The sequence below is a fragment of the Musca domestica genome, unplaced genomic scaffold (assembly GCF_030504385.1).
Source record: "Musca domestica strain aabys unplaced genomic scaffold, Musca_domestica.polishedcontigs.V.1.1 18, whole genome shotgun sequence".
NCBI classification, from domain to species: domain Eukaryota; kingdom Metazoa; phylum Arthropoda; class Insecta; order Diptera; family Muscidae; genus Musca; species Musca domestica.
In genome coordinates this window covers 4,311,065-4,327,909 of record NW_026712238.1, presented here as the reverse complement: position 1 = coordinate 4,327,909, position 16,845 = coordinate 4,311,065, and the positions used below count along the sequence as shown (strand labels likewise).

The 16,845-nt window shown below is 31.4% G+C and overlaps 1 protein-coding gene across 1 annotated transcript; it reads right to left on the bottom strand.

Moving 5' to 3' along the window:
• Positions 1 to 15,107: 15,107 nt before the first annotated feature.
• LOC101887878 (46 kDa FK506-binding nuclear protein-like) lies at positions 15,108 to 15,938 on the bottom strand. The gene has a single exon (XM_005175578.1). It carries the CDS (start codon positions 15,936 to 15,938, stop codon positions 15,108 to 15,110), a length of 831 nt encoding a protein of 276 aa, XP_005175635.1.
• Between the last annotated feature and the right edge of the window lie 907 nt (positions 15,939 to 16,845).

The window sequence follows — 16,845 nt, the reverse complement described above, 5'->3', positions numbered from 1 at the left end:
TTCTGATGGAGTCTTTTATGGGATTCTTCACAGGAATTTATAAAGTTAAATAGAGAAGGTCTAATTGTCATCTGTGTAGTCTAATTGACTCTCATGAGAGAGTTGTTAAAGACTCTTTTAGAGGAGTCCTGGTAGACGCCATACACGGAGTTTTATAGCTAGTTATACCGAAGTCTTTATAGAGACCTTTAGAGAATTTTTTCTAGACTCCCATAAAGAAAACCATATTGTTTTATATAGGGAATCTTCTTCAATGGAACATGTATAGATCTCTCAGTTTAAAATTATTTTAAAATTATTTATGAATAAAGACTATAATATATTTTTCAATGGTACAACAGAATTCATATCGGAAAGAATATACATTTGGAAATACATATTCCTCGTCATCCCTTGCGGATATAATCCGGATAAAACCTAAATTTTGGATGGCCCTTGGCCAGTATTAAAAAATACAAGCTTAGGGAGGCCAAGTAGAGGCTTTTCACCTTTTTTTATCGCACATGAAGAGAGAATTGTAAGAATATCCTTTAATATGAACCTAAGCCTCTAGCAACAGGAAAAAAACTTTAAAGATACACTTTGGAACATAACCATCCAAATGCAGACACGCATGCTCTCAAACAATGCAATCAGGGAGTAAAACAATTAAGAGAACAATTTTCCTGTTTAGAGAAAATGGTGAATTTTTTTATAGATTTTCTATTTCACGACCAAGGCATCCGTCTCCACCACCACAAAAAATCATTTAAAAATTTAAAATCATATTTATTCTCTTAGTTTTATTCTCACCAAAAACAACCTCTCGATTATGACATGAATGACAAAATTATGAGAACAATTTGAATACTAAACAAGAACAACAACAAAAATATCTTACGACATGAGCGCACAAAACTTAAGCATACGATACTTATAAAGACCTTCCCTTTATACGGAAATAGGAAATTCTTTAATAAATTTGTAGGCATACTCGCATATAGAAGTGAACTGTAGAAACTTGTGGTAGGCTATATAAAACCACTTCCTCATTCTACTCCACCCCGAGAGAAAAATAACCCCATAAAATTGTAAAGAATAATAATTGATACAAAAAAGTAGACGTAATAGAAACGGTGAACGAAAATAGTAAAAATTAAAAAAACATATGAAGTATTCAAGAAGTATGTGTAGTGAAAATCAATCCGAAATCATGTCGTCTTATTTAAATGTTAAAAAAATATGCAAAGGAAGAGACTAAAAATTTAGTTTAAATGACAGGTCATATATGTTTTTTTTTCGAAGGAAATTACTCTAGTACTTCGATTATTTTGTTTTCTGAAATGTTTAAGAGAGAGTTCACAGAATATCGATTAATGAGTTTATAATAAAATATGTTTAGTTCTCTGAATGGAAATTATGTCCTTTCCCTTGACAACGTGTGTAATAATATACAAGTTCCTTAAATAATTCCTCACCATGTATGTTGCAATAATTTACATGGCATTTTCCACATTCAATTATGATTACATTTATCATTGTAAATATCTTTTGTAAATAGTTATAAATTGGAAGAAATTTGCTATAGTTGAAATATAATAAACTAATTATTACTATCACTTATTTAATTATTAAATCGAATGTGAAATATGCCATCCTTCGAATTATCAGGTTATCTGATAGAAATGAAGCATTGGCTGAAGTGATTTAACTTTCTTAACAATTTTGAAGCAGATACATGTATTTTTTATATTTTTCGCTTGGATTTTCGCATTTTATATAAGAAGAGAAGTGTATTTTCTTAACTCTTCCCTATATTGGAGTGTATTATTATTTTTATATAGAACATACTTTAAACTGGCGAAAAGACAAATGGAGTTTTGAATAGGTTTGGTGTGAAAATGAAAGCGAAAGAGGAGAGTGAAAAATAACAAATTTGGATATCATATATTTAATCATGCAGATTTTTCCCACAGCCACCTGAGTTGTCTTAACACTCAAACCACAGCAACTAGGCTTTTAAAGCTACAGATGATGGTTTTTAAAAGTTACCCCACAGACGAGAATTTAGCTACATAAAATATTTTACTTTAAACATCGCATTGACTTATATGTCCTGCCTGCGTACAGGGTTTTTCTTCAAGATCGCTACAAGAGTTTTATTAAACCGGTTTTAGATGTCTTTGAAATTCCTGAGAATGTTTATTTGTACGTCCAATACGGGCACGCTTGCAGAAGTCCAGATGCTGAAGCCAATTTTCGAAAGTTTTGCAGCATATATCGACCGATATGCTGCAAATTCCTTTTTCGATATTCTTACGAAGTTCATCAACCATAGACTCAGGCATTAATCTAAATCCACCAAATCACACGACCGAGGCGTCCAATCAATTGGGTCATTTCCTGAGATAACACGTTCACCAAACATGGTTTGCAGTAAATTGATTGTGATATTCCCTGATGGCTTGTGCCATCGTCCTGTTCGAAACATATGTCCTTTAAGTCCATATTATCCAATTATTGCAAACATTTTAGGTTATCAGCGATTTGTATTCACAGCAATGTGCCGGTCATGATTATCACCGAAGAAGAATGGCCGATTGCCCATAAACCACACAAAACAGTAAATTTTCCTAATGCAATGATGATTCATGTTGTACGTGTGGCTGACGAAGTCATTCAATCAGAAATGAGCCTCATCGCTGAAAATGATTTTCCGATGAAAATCCCATTCGTTTTCAAATTGTTGCTCAGCCAAATTCACACGCTTGTGGTAGCCAAGCGGCATCAATTTGATATCTAAAGAATAATTATTCGCCAAATTCTCCACAACGACGTCTCAAAGATGCCAAAAGCTCGAGACCGATTTGTGTTTTCTTGAAATTAGATTCCAATAGACTACACTAAATTGGATATGACGCTCTTAATGTTGAGGCCACTGACTTCGGATTTCAGTAGTTAATTTCAATAATTTCGACTCGTTGCTGGCTCATATATCTTTAAATGTTAAGCAACTTATAATGGGGCTAAAATTTGGAAATAGTCGTCGGATTTTAATATTTGCACCAATTGGTTTTAACTGTGGCTAATTTTGCTGAATAGAACGCCTTTCTTAAAGCACCTTGTGTACTCACTGAATATTTTCCGTGGTTTGCCTGGCTAACAAACCTCCTGAAAGTAGAAAAACTGAGCCTATACTATTTTTCGATGTCGCTCAAGAAGATCGAACATACTTCTCTCTTTTAGTGTGTTAAGAAATTCGATTAAAATCAAGCAAATTTCACTCTTGCCGAGCACTCTTCAAAACTATTGTTATTTCGTTGTAGTATTTGTATGTATGTGTGTTGTCGCGAACCACAGGAACCAGGAAAAAAGTTTGATTTCACCCTTAAAAGGAACACTTACTCTATTTCGAGCGATTTGATTCCCAGTTCATTTTTAGGACAGAGCAACTCGAGGTAAAATGGTGAAGAGTAAACTCTGTATAAAACTCCCGCTTTTCAAGTACTTCAGCTCGTAGGCAACTTATATTTATTATATACTTATATTTTTCAATTTTTTTTCGATATCGCAGATATAGCTCGCATATATATTTTCCTCCAATGTGAAGTAGATAATAGACCAACCTTGCAACGTTTGTCTTACTACATTGAATTTTTGATGATACGGTTAACTTCCGACTGAAATGGAGTCAGATGAGTTTGGACAAAATCGTATATCTAAAGCCGTAATACTAAACGTATGAGTTATTTCATAAATTGCATATACTTCATAACACTCATACGCTGAGTTTTCATACAAAAGACAAGAGTGCACGGAACTTACTGGTTTGGGTATCCTTATTTTCAGAATTTTAAAGAATTCAGGCACAATTTCCGAACTGAACACAATTAGCTGCAATTAGATGCATTATTAGCTGCAGTTAGATGCATTATATGTTTTGGGCTTGCAAAAATTTTCGATACAGGTCAATTGTTTGATACAGGACAAACAACTATCTTACAACTAAGTAGTTCTGTCAGAGCAAATTTGACAATTCTATATTTTACTTTTAATATCCTCGCCCATATTATAATAGGAAATGTAACTTTGGGCGTATTAGTCACAAGTTTAACCTGAATTTCCTGTGTATCACTTTATAGGAAACATCCTGGCAAAGAACTCTTAATATGGGTCCAAATGTTGGCAAGGTCTCCTATACCACCAGATATTAGATATATGTATATATATATATATTTTTTTTTTTTTTTTTTTTGATAATTTGTATCAAATTTTTCAGCGAAATTGTCTCAAATTGAATATTTGGATTTCGAGATGAGTACTACTTCGTATGACAGAAAAATACCTATTAAGATCAAGATCTTCGTATACTCCCATTAAATTATACCTTCCGATATTCGGGAATTTTTCTATTTTCATCCAGATTTTTAAAAAATATTACCTTCTCTGTCTGGTAGTTGGCGATACAGGAAACTTAATTTCTTTTTTACATCTTCTACCATTTAAAAAGTTATGAGAAATTCGGTCGGATTGATCCGGTTCTCTTAAATTTTAATAATGTTACGATATTAAAGAAAGGAAGATTTCATACACTGACATTAGGAATTTCCTACTTCTTCAATCTTCGACCCATAAGTCTTCAATATTTCGGATATATTACCTCAGGAGACTATATGAAATTAGTAATGATTTGATTGATTTCTTTGGATTTAATATATTTGAAATAAATTTTAATAGGTCTTGGTTAGGTCTATCGTCTATCAGACATAAATTTCACGTCGTGATTTAAAAAGTTTATTTTACCTCCACGTATTCAAATATTTGCATGTTTTAATAATAACGAAAAAATATTTTTTTTTCTTTTTAACATTAATACTAAAACACTTTCATGACATAAAAAACACGTCTTTAGAAAAATTGTTCATTTCAAATCAAATCGTACGAAACGAGCCATGCAAACAAAAAAACCATGTTGGAGAGTACACACCAAAACTGCCTCTACAATTTTTGCGCTTTGGATATTCTTAGTAACCCGTCCATTAGAAAAATAAATCAATAATCAAAGGAATTTTCTCATTTTAGCTATTAAAACAAAAGGATCCTCTCTTTTTTGTGGAAGGCAGCACAAATTGTGTGTGTGTTCCGCAAAACAGCATTGCAAAGTCTCTACAGCATAAAGCAAAAAAAAAAAGTATTGAAATCAAATTATTGAGTTTTATTTTTTTTACGTTGTCTCACATACCACCCATCAGAGTAGTTAGAAAAAAGTTTATAGAGTTTTATTCATTTTTCCTTCAAACGGTTTAGCGAAATGAAAACTTAGACAAAAAATCGTAAAACGACATCACCCCCTATTTTTGTATATAGACTTGTAAATTTATGATGAATAGGAAGAAAATATAACAAACATAAGTCGAGAAAAATAAAAACAAAATAAAAAGAAAAATATGGAAACAAATGAACTTTAAAAACAAAGTGTTTATAGTTATAACTGCCAAAAACGAACCTACAAAACAGAAAACACTTAAAACTGATAACAAATACGGCGTAGAACAAAAAACCAAAAAAAAAAAAAAATCATACAAAAAAAGAAAATCTTACCAACTGACATTTTCCATTTCTTTTTACCAATTAAGATGTTGTTCAGAAAGAAAAAACCAAAAAAAACTTATATTACACATTGACATTTATTCACAACTAAAAGTAAACTACCAACAAATACACTCTTACATTACACTAGGAAACAAAACTGAAAACTAAAAAAACAAAAATAATAAAATACACTTTAAATGATTTTATTCGTGAAAATTTTATGGCATCATTTCTAGGATTCTATAATGGCATACGTTTTTTATTTTCTTGTTTTTCTCCTTTTGATTTGTTGTACAAAATATACTCATTGATAAATCTTCTCCTCCTTACCAATACCACGACAACCAACAACACTTTTTAGCTTGATCTGTTCCTTGGATTACGAATTATAAATATTAAAACAAAATAACAAAAAAAAATCCAAAAAAAAATTAGGAAATTTATTAAATATTAAATTAAACTAAAACAGTCGAATGATTATGTAAAATATTTATAAAATAATTTATTAAATTAAAAAAATAACAACTTAGTCTTAATTAAAAATTTATTATATATAAAAAAGATAAAACAAAAAAAATAGATATTAAAAGGAATACTTCCCCTTTGCTGAGTGTATTTTTTAAAAGTTGTAAGAAGTTTTTTAAAAATTTTATAATTTTACAGTGCTACTGAATATTGAATGTAACAAAATAAGGTCAAACGTGAGAGGTCATAAAAGTCCAAAATATTTTCCTTACTACTTGCTGAAGATGGATTAAAAAAAATACTAATGTTTTTTAAGATTTGAAGATCTATTACTAAATAATTAGTTATGACACAATTTCCCCTTACTTTGAGTTGAGCAAAATAAATTATTTTGCTTTGAAATTTTATATGCTTAACTGATTCATAATGAAAAATGTGTTGTTTATACATTACCTTGTAATGGGTTGTTCTTCCCTGCAACCTTAGCCCAGCAAAAATTGGATAATTCAAAAATTATTACAAATTTCGAAAAATTTCGAAGTCCAAAAAAACCAAAAGTATTGAAATTACTATTTCTCATGGAAGATTTAAAAACGGTTTTAGTGGATTTTTTTATATTTTTTTTCCATAAAATTTTTCCTTTATCCCATAAAAACTACTTTAGAAAAAAAATCTTCTTTCTATAGATGAATTACTTAAGATTTTTCACCAAAAAGTCGACTTTTTCGATTTTGCGGTTCTGAGTCAAATCACGTAAATTACTTTTTAGTATTAATTATTATTTCCTTAAAGCCTATAAAAAATCCACAATCTCAAAACCGAAAAGCAATTCCTAACAGTCCAAATGCATATGTCGATTTCTACTTTCAAAATTTTCAATATCAAATGTCTATTCTGTGGAAGTCGACACATTTCCTACCAAGTTACTCCCCCCACCAAAAAAATTTACCACCCTGGTCAGGGCTCTGGTATACGAGCAAGTCTCACTCTCTACTCGAAGTCGAGTTTGAGTACTCCTGCCAGTCAAATAGAGAAATCTTTCAGGTGTGCTTTGCTCATCTTTGAGAGGGTGTAAAAATCGCTCGTAATCTAATCGAGTACTTTCTTAGTGTATACCATAGTGGAGATACTCTCCCTACAAAAATATTTTCCAGTCTGAGCAATGCTCTGAAATGCGAACGTGTTTTATCCTCTACACGATTCTGAGCAGGAGTATTCTTGCCAATAAAAAAAGAGAAATCGCTCGGATATGATTTGTTCATTTTTGCGTGGGAGCAAAACATAAAAGCCGAGGTACGTATCTTAAATCAATGAATTTTAGACTCATCTGCCAGGTTTCATACTAAATTTACATTTGGGTTTGGCTTTGCAGTAATGGATATACTCTGCTTAAAAAATATCCACAAGCCCAATTTAAACGCTGAAATACGAGCGCATTTCATTCTCTATTCGAATTCGAGCAGGAGTATTCCTGCCTGTAAAAATGAAAAATCGCTCGGATATGATTTGCTCATTTTGGAGTTGGAATAAAAATGGATCAAAATAGAGCAGATTTTACTCTTACCGAGTACTCTTTTAGTGTAAATTATACCATGCACATTACAGTGGACGTACAGACCTTAAAAAGTATTTTATATATTTTCCAGTCTGATCAAATCTTTACTTAAATTCGATAGAGAGTACTTATAGTACAAGTATATTTTATTTTTCTTCGGCGCTCGAATAAGGACACAAAATCCACTGGTCCCTTGCTGTTTTCAAGAAGAGGATTTTTATATATGATCTCCTACAATTTATTACGAAGTTTAGTATTATTTCAAGGCAAGAAAACAAATCACGGAACAAAATACTTGTGTTCACTCGATTTTACTCTTAGAGTAAAATTTTACTCCATTTCGAACAATTTGACTGCCACTATTTCTTCTCAAACAGGAATACTCGCTAATACTCCCACATAAAAGAGTAGACAGTTGTTATTTCAAAACACGTACTCTCCGAGCACTCCTGCTCGCGATTATTTTTCACCTGGTTGTAATATCGAGCGAATCTGAGAATTTGTTATTATTGATTGTAGAGCAGGGAGTAAAAAGAGAGTAAAAAACAACGCAGATAGAAAAATCACCACTTCACTCTCTGTTGAGCTGTCGATGATCATGGGAAGAGCGATAGTTATTCTCCAACAAAAGCAAAGAGTCGCTAACCCTAATTATAGGGGCATTTGGAAGTAAGTCACTCACTCCCTTTTTAAAATGCCACTCCGGTGACGCTTCGTATCCTAATAAACGCGATAGTATGTACATTTAGAATAACAGTCGTCACGGAGTAACTACTTAGTGGCTACAAAGAATATAAAATGAGGAGATGCGTGTGCAGGAAATTTTCCGAGAATAGCTTACGAATTGAACAAAAATAAGGCTTTATTCTATCTGAGAAATATAAGACATTGTGGTGCAGTGATAAGCACACCAGCTTTGCGCTCTGAAAACCTGGGGTCAATTTCTAAGCCAGTCATCACATTTTAAAAACGAAAAAAATCAGGTGTGAGTATTTCAGTTAATGAATATAGGTTCCTGAAGGATGCAAAATCCAAGGCGTGAAAGCGATATCGATTTCTATCACTTAAGTATGACTTCTAAGTGGTTTTCGAGGCATTTTGTGCCTGCTGGGAGGATCCAAGGAAATAGCTCTAGGTTGACCGCAAATTAATTGTATAACTAAAGCAATTTGGAGAAGTTCTGTAGTCAAAATCGTATACTTCTTTCTAGAAATCTCTTCGAGAACCCATCCATACTTAACTCTGGAACCATGGTGTTTATATTTGTTTTCTCGGATATAATTATAAGAAATTATTTTTTTAAGTAATTTTCTATGAAATTTTTCTAGACCTTTCACTTGGCCACAATTTGTAAATGTATTTTTAACGCCTAATTTTGTTTGTGCTCTCTAAATGAAGAAACATTTAGAATATCAACTTTTTTCATAATTTTTAAACACTTAAATTTGCATAAATTCAATTTAATTCGAAAAAAATGTCGTACACATATTATTCCTATATAGCACTGTAAAATTATGCCAGCCTCTCTAACTCTATTATACCAAAGAATCAGCAAAGGGGATAAACATAGAATGTTCTTTTTGTAAATTTATTTCCAGAAACCCATTAACATACTTTATAATGCCTCTAATTAAATTTAAAAATAAATATAATATATAAAAAACAAAACTACATACATAATTTGTAAAAAAAAAATAACTTTAACGTAAACTAAACTAGCCGGTTTATACAAACAATGTTTTCTATAAACAGAAACCTTTAAGAAAAATTAATAAAAATATTCAAAAGAAAATCCAAAAAAAAAAAAACAGAATCCCAAGCGTAATCTAGTAAAATAAATAGGAAACATTAATAAAAGAAAAACAAAATAATAAAATTATTATTATAATAATTATAAATAAAGAAAAACAAAAAAAAAAACAAAATTTGAACTGTATTTATAAAAATAAACAATATAACACCTGCCTTCAAACAAAAAAGTTTTATTATACCTTAAAACCAAAACCAAAAAACATAAAAAATATTCATTAACTTCTTAACATTAAATGAATTTAACGACAAGAAAAATACAACAAATTTAAGTAAACACGCTAACATTTCAAAACCCCAAAAACAAAAAAAACTTATATATAAATAATAAATAAATAAAAAATAAAAGAAAACCAAAAAAGCCAACTTTTACAATTTGTATAAAATAATTAACAAAACATTTCTTGCGTTCTTATTATTCGATTTTTCATTTGTTTTAATTTTTTAATTTAACTTTTGTAATAAAGCGATACATAAAAAAAAAAACAAACAAAAAAATACATTTAAATAATACCAAAAAACAAAACAAAAAATAACTTTCATTACTATATAAACAATAAGAGACAGCAAAAATAAAATAAAACAAAACCGAAAACCAAATACAAAACATAAACTATAATTTGGCATTTAATAATGAAATAATATTTGAAATATAAACCGAAAACCTAATCCCCAACCAAACAAAATATAACAATACTGTATACATTTAAATCTTAAAGAACAAACCGAGAAAAAAAACAACAAAAAATACAAAAAAATAAAACTTTTTTATTACCAACCGAACAAAAGATAAAAACAAAAAAGAAAAACAAAATGAACATCAATCTTTAATAACATTACAAAAAAACTCAATCGCTTAAATTGAAAAGTTGAAAAACCAAAAAAAAAAAAATACGATTTTTGAATTTAACTGAAATGCGTACTTTTTTTCTTTTATCTCATTATTTTATTACTTTGTTGAAGCTGAGATTTGTAAATACGTATTTAAAAACAAAAACTAGAACCCTTAAGAAATGAAAAAAAAAAAAAAAAATGAAACAAAAAACCCAGAACCGAACTCGTAAAATCATAACCAAACCAAAACAGAGTGTAGTTAAACAATTTATAATAATAATAAAAAAATATAATAATTATTATAATTTATTTCTATTAAAACCAAAAGAAACAAAGAAAACATTTAATAAATGAAGAAGAAAACCAAACGATTTTTTACCAAAACAAACAACAAATTATTATAATAAACTAAAACCAACAAAACAAAAGATGAAGAGAAAGAAACAAACAAAATAAACAACAACAGAAAACCCAATTTACAATAACTCACACCACAGTTGACAGTCAAACGAAATCCAAACCCAAAATGTATGGAAAAGGCAAGAGCAACAACAATAACAAAAGAACAATATATTACAAATTTCCCAAAGAAGAAAATATGGAAAATAGAAAAAAATGATTCTTCATGTTATTGCTAAACGAGATCGAAGCGAAAAAGGAATAGTGTAATAGGCAAAACATATGTTTTTCGTTTTCTACTTCTCTACAACAACAACAAAATATTTAACAAATATTTATGGAAACTGAATCAAGGTGACATGTAAAAGCATCGATTTTTTGAAAAAAGATATATTTAATAATTGCTTAAATATTCCCCCCACTAACTTAACCCCATAATAAAATAACACAGGTAGCCGCATCAGCAAAGATGGTAGATTGAACTGTGAAAAGTATTAAAGAATCGAAAAATTTTAATAAAAAATTATTCAAAATTGCAAAAACTTATTGTATGAAGCGCTCCGCATTTGGGTATAGCTCCATACAATGCTGTCTCCTAGCATTCGTCCACCGAATGAGTCTGATATGTTTAAAGTTTTCAGCATTTTAAATTCTTTTGCGGAATAATACGGTTTCACTGTATGGCATTCCTCTCATAGCTAGCGATATAAAGTATTTTAAAACATTTTTAAGTATATAAATGCCCTAATGTATTTGAGCATTTCGGGTTCTCAATGAATGAAAATGCTTCGACCCTTGCAGTTGAATTGAATATCTTAGTCGCATCTTTCCGATCAAGTGAGTGCACCTTCATTTTTGTATACCCTCCACCTTGGAAAGGAAGGTATATTAACTTTGCAATTTCGTTTGTCATATCCCTAAATATTTGTCATAGACTCCATAAAGTATATACAGGGTGAGATAAAAAAAACTGCAACAAAGTTAAATGCCATAATTTTTACATTTTTTTAAATTTTATTGAATGAAATCAAAAAATGTCGGAAATAGTATCAAATTTTAGAATAGGTTTAGATTTGTTCCAATTGCTAACCTTTGGCACGAATTATGGGCTTCAAACGGCCAATGAAATCCACGCTGCACGAATTTTGCCCTGCGGTTTTTTGGCCCATTCCCGGGGAAGCTCTTGCTTAAGGTGATCGAAACTTTGATATATTTTAGTGCCAACCTTGCTTTCCAAAATACTCCAGACACAATAGTTCAACGGAGTTGCATCCGGAGATTTGGGTGGCCATTGTGCGCTGGAGTGTCCAAGGTCTGCGACCAAAATGTTTACGTGCCCAAGGCTTTAATACAACCTCCAGATTATTTTCGCGAAAATATTCTGCATCGGCTGTTATGTCGGCCCACACCATCACCATGGCCGGTGCTTGAGTTCTGTTGGCCAACCGAAGGTGCACATTTTCAGCTGACTTCTTTGGCAAGTAAACACGATCATTTTGTTTGTTTACAAACTGCTGGATAACGAATGTTTTCTCATCGGAAAAACCAAAATTCGGCAGTTCACCACTTTCGGCCAAGCGGAGCAACTCTTTAGCTCATTTGAGCATATTTTCTTTCGGTTGTTGTGTAAGTGGAAGATCTTATACTTTTTGGAATCTCAATGGCTTTACCCCGAGCTCATTTTTCAATATTTGCCGAATGGAGTATTGCGATATTTTCAGCTCACGAGTCATTTTTCGGCTACTGCGATGCGGATTTCCATCAAGTTGCTTCTTTACTTTTCGAACCACTTCTGCAGATGTTGCTGCTTTCTTCCGTCCACTTCCTTAACGTCGGTCTACGCTACCAGTACTACGGTAACGAGCGATGGTACGAGACACAAAAGATTTATTCACATTAAATAGCCACTTTTGGTTTTTCAGCCAAATATAAAGAAATCACACTATCACGCTTGAATTCCATCACGAATAACTCTTTTTTCTTTAAAATTCTCACCAAAATGCTTTTGTACGCATGTAAACAATATAATGAGCTGTAATAGGAAAAGGTTTAAAAGCTTTCGGACGAGTGGCTTAGACACAACAGCAGTCTGAAGTTTATTGCAGTTTTTTCATCTCACCCTGTAGTCCCCATATAATCTGATATTCGGAAATTTGATAGTTTTGCCAGCTTTTTTAACGGATTTGACTAGACATTGGTACTTGTAGTTCGTAATGGGTTCTAGCTCCGTTGCCGATACATTGTATGTATAGATAGGTCCACGTTTTTGTTTAGTCCAATTTAACAGTACCTCCCTACATTCGGTATATTGACGATTTTTGCACATTCGTTCACAGATTTGTCTAAAAATTGGTAGTTGTTTGTCATAATGGCTTCTAGCTCCGGTGGCGAAACACTGTATGTATAGGTCCACGTTTTCGTATAGCCCCCACATAACGGTGTCTCCCGATATTCGGTATTTTGGTAATTTTTGCAAAATTTTTCCACGAATTTGTCTAAAAATTTGTGTTTAAAGTTCCTATTGGGTTCTCGTTGCGGTGGCAGAACATTTGTCTTGCATTGTGCACCAAATGTGTAATATCAGCCCAAATGAAATTTTGAATAGACGACCAGTTTAAGCCTCGAAATGAGTATGTCAAATTTGATCAATATAAAAACGATATTTGGGAAAATATTTCAAAAACAGCACAAAAATTCCTTTCCCAAATTTTATCGAGATCGGTACAGATTTGGATATAGCTCCAATATATATCTAAGTCGGATTTGCTTTTATTCGAATTTGTATTTTACTCCCTTACACCCGTAAAAAAACTCGATACATCAACGATATTTGGTGCCAACTATTATATACAGAATAGAAATACCTCTGCTAAGTTTTATGGATATCGGTTCAGATTTGGATATATTTCTCTTAGAACAGTGTTCCTTTCTATATCTTCATCCAATTTCTAACTAGACAAATTTAGCCCAGTGAAAAGGAGTAACATGATTGTCAGCTTCTGATTGGTTCATATGTTGAATCTGAAGAAGTATCCTCTAATTTTAACATTTGTACTAGTTATCTTAGAAGAAGAAGATCTAAGTTTCAAATTTCGCCCGTTAACTAAATTTGACAGAAAAAAAATTAAATGACTACCAATGACAAATTCATAAAACCTTTGGCTGTCCTTTGATAGCTCGCTGTTTTTAACTCTTTTAGGACCGAGAAGATGTCCGCAAAAGAAATTTAAGAGTAATCTATCGAGTTCACTACGAAAAAGTCCTTGGGGTTTTCATTTTAAAAGTGTTTATTTTCCTCCTTACTCGATGATCCGAGTAGAAATATAGAAAATATAGAAATTTATCTTGAAAATGCTTTGTTAAAATTCCTTTAAATTCTTTAACTAAATTCCTTGCAACTACCTTGATTCAGTTTCCCCAAATATTAAACGTTACAATTCATACATTAACATAAATTGTTTCTTATATTCTTATATATTTATTTTTTAAATAAAAACTAATAAAAACAAATTAAAACAAATTTTTGTCCACACCACAGACTACGAATTAAAAAAATGAGAAAAAAACCAAAAAAAAAATATTATAAAATAATAAAAAAAGACAAAAGAAGCCCAAAACCAAAAAAGTAATTTAGTTATTATTGTTATAAATAAATTATAAAATTATGCATAATTATAAAAAAAAAATCCGAAAAGAAAACTGCAGTAAAAAAACTAAATAATTTTTTTCAAATACATGAAAACATGAAAAATATTAAAAAATACATGCTTTTTAAATGTGTTTTTTTTTTCGGAGGAGGGCGAAGGGGTTGCAGAAATATTGGAAAAAAATTACTAAAAAATGAAATATATAAAAATGTGATTTATATTTTGTGACGAAGGTGGAAATATAAAAGACGATTTGAGTCAAATCGGATGCTCTTTTCGAATTATAAAAAATAATTGTTTCTTTTTTTTTTAATTGACAATTTATGACAAGAAATATTACATATTATGATATGCGAAGCTTAAACCAAATTCTAGGTTCTTTGACAATTCTTCGAGGTATATCCTACTTCAAATGTCCAGAAATTATTGCCGTTTAATTTTTTTTTTTGTAAATTTTAAGGTAATTAAATTAAGGGTAAGGTGCGAGGATTGGACCGATACTCCCCATCTCCTAAGTCTATCCTACTTAAAATAACCTGAAACGGATTTCATCCAAAAAAGTGGGGTCAAAGTTCATTATTTCGATGTAGCCATTATTCTCAAATCATAAAAAGGTAAGCTCTAAGTCTATGAAATATTTATATTTTTATATTAAATGCCTTTGAAGGACTTAATATATTCACCCGAAAATCCTCATTTTCTCTTGAACGTGTAATTCGTCTGATCTCATTTCGGTTGAACCTGGACCAAGACGCCGAATAAAAAAAATAAAGTTAATGTTGTATATAAATGAATTTACATTTTTGACAATAGCAACAAAATTCAGATTATACAAGTATATCGATCATACTGGAAATAAAGTCGGTAAATTTCGCAGCTCCATTTGCCAGAACTAAAGCTCCAACTTTAGAAGGATTGAATTTATCCAGGGGATTGATTGGTTTGTTTTTGGGAGACGATTTACTCTTGATCGGTTTTTTCTTCTTTTCCTTTTTAGCCTTTTCTTCCATTGGAGTTGAAATGTCTTTTGATTTATGTCCCTCTTTTTGAATATCGTCTTTTTTATCTTCTTCAGCCGGAGCATCTTCACTTTTTTTAACTGGAGCATTATTACTTTCTTCGGCTGGATCATCTTTGCTTTCTTCTGAAGCTTCAGAATCTTGATTTTCTTCGGCGGGAGTATGGTTGCTTTCTTCTGTTGCTGGATCATCTTTGTTTTCTTGTGGATCATTGTCTTCAGTTGTATCATCTTCATTTTCATCCACTGGAGAATCTTGGCTTTCTTCAGATGGATAACCGTTGCTTTCTTCTGGGGCTGGATTATCTTTACATTCATCTGACTTATCACCTTCACTTCCTTCATTTAATGCATCCTTGTTTTCTTCCTCTGGATTATCATTGCTTTCTTCGTCTGGAGTTGGAACTTCCTTATTGTCATCATTTGGGTCATTCTTGCTTTTTTCAGCTGTAGAATCTTTGCTTTCCGCAGCTGAATCATCATTGCTCCCCTCTGGAGCTGGGACATCCTTATTTTCTTCAGTTCCTTCGTTGTCTTCACCAGCACCTTCCGTAGGATTTTCTTCCTTAGTTTCGTCTACATCTTGGGATACATCATCCACGGGCACTGGTTTTGCAAAGCCTGTTTGACCTATGGTCATGACACAGAAGACGACACATAAAAATACGAAGCTGAATTTCATATTAATTTAATAAATTAATTAAAGAAATAATCAATGAGCCATGGCTCACCTACTGTTATTTATATTAAGGCTATTATGATTTTCATTTATTTTAAAAAATGTGATTATACAAAATCGAAAGCAAATATTTTAACAGGTTATTAGTCCGCAAATAGGTGGAGTGCCAAATCAATTGTTTATGAGTGCAAATAGTAGTAATATTACCCTTTGTTATGGACTTTAAGCGAATAAGTACTTATAGGTGAATAAACTGATTTATATTTGCCTTGAGGAAATGTATTAAATATGACAAGTGGCATGAGTCAAAATGCGTGTATGTTTTTAGTTTCTTCCATACCTAGAAAAGAGGAAAATGTTTGTACGTTCGATTTTTTGTAATTTATAGACTCAAAAACTGCTGAACAGATTTTCCTGAAAATTTCCAGACATATTTTAACATCGCCTGAAAGTAACATAGGATATACAGCGTTAGATGAAAAAAACTGCAACCAACTTCATACTGGTGTCATTTCTAAGTCACTCGTCCGAAAGCAGTTAAAATGATTCCTATGACAGCTCATTATATTGTTTACAAGCATACAAAAGCCTTTTAGTGAGAATTTTCCAGAAACAAGTTATCCGTGATGGAATTCAAGCGTGATAGTGTGATTTCTTTATATTTGGCTGGAAAACCACAAGTCGCCATTCTTAGAGCACTTCAGCATTTAAATGTGAATAAATCTTTTGTGCCTCGTACCAACGCTCCTTATGCAATATCAGCAGTAATGGTTCGAAAAGTAAAGAAGCGACTTGATCGACACCGCGTCACAGTGTCCGAAAATGGCTCATAAGCGTTTGACTTTGTTGTAGTTTTTTTATCTCACCC

Coding starts and splice junctions, on each gene's coding strand:
- LOC101887878 (XM_005175578.1), bottom strand. CDS start 15,938: ATGACCATAGGTCAAACAGGCTTTGCAAAACCAGTGCCCGTGGATGAT.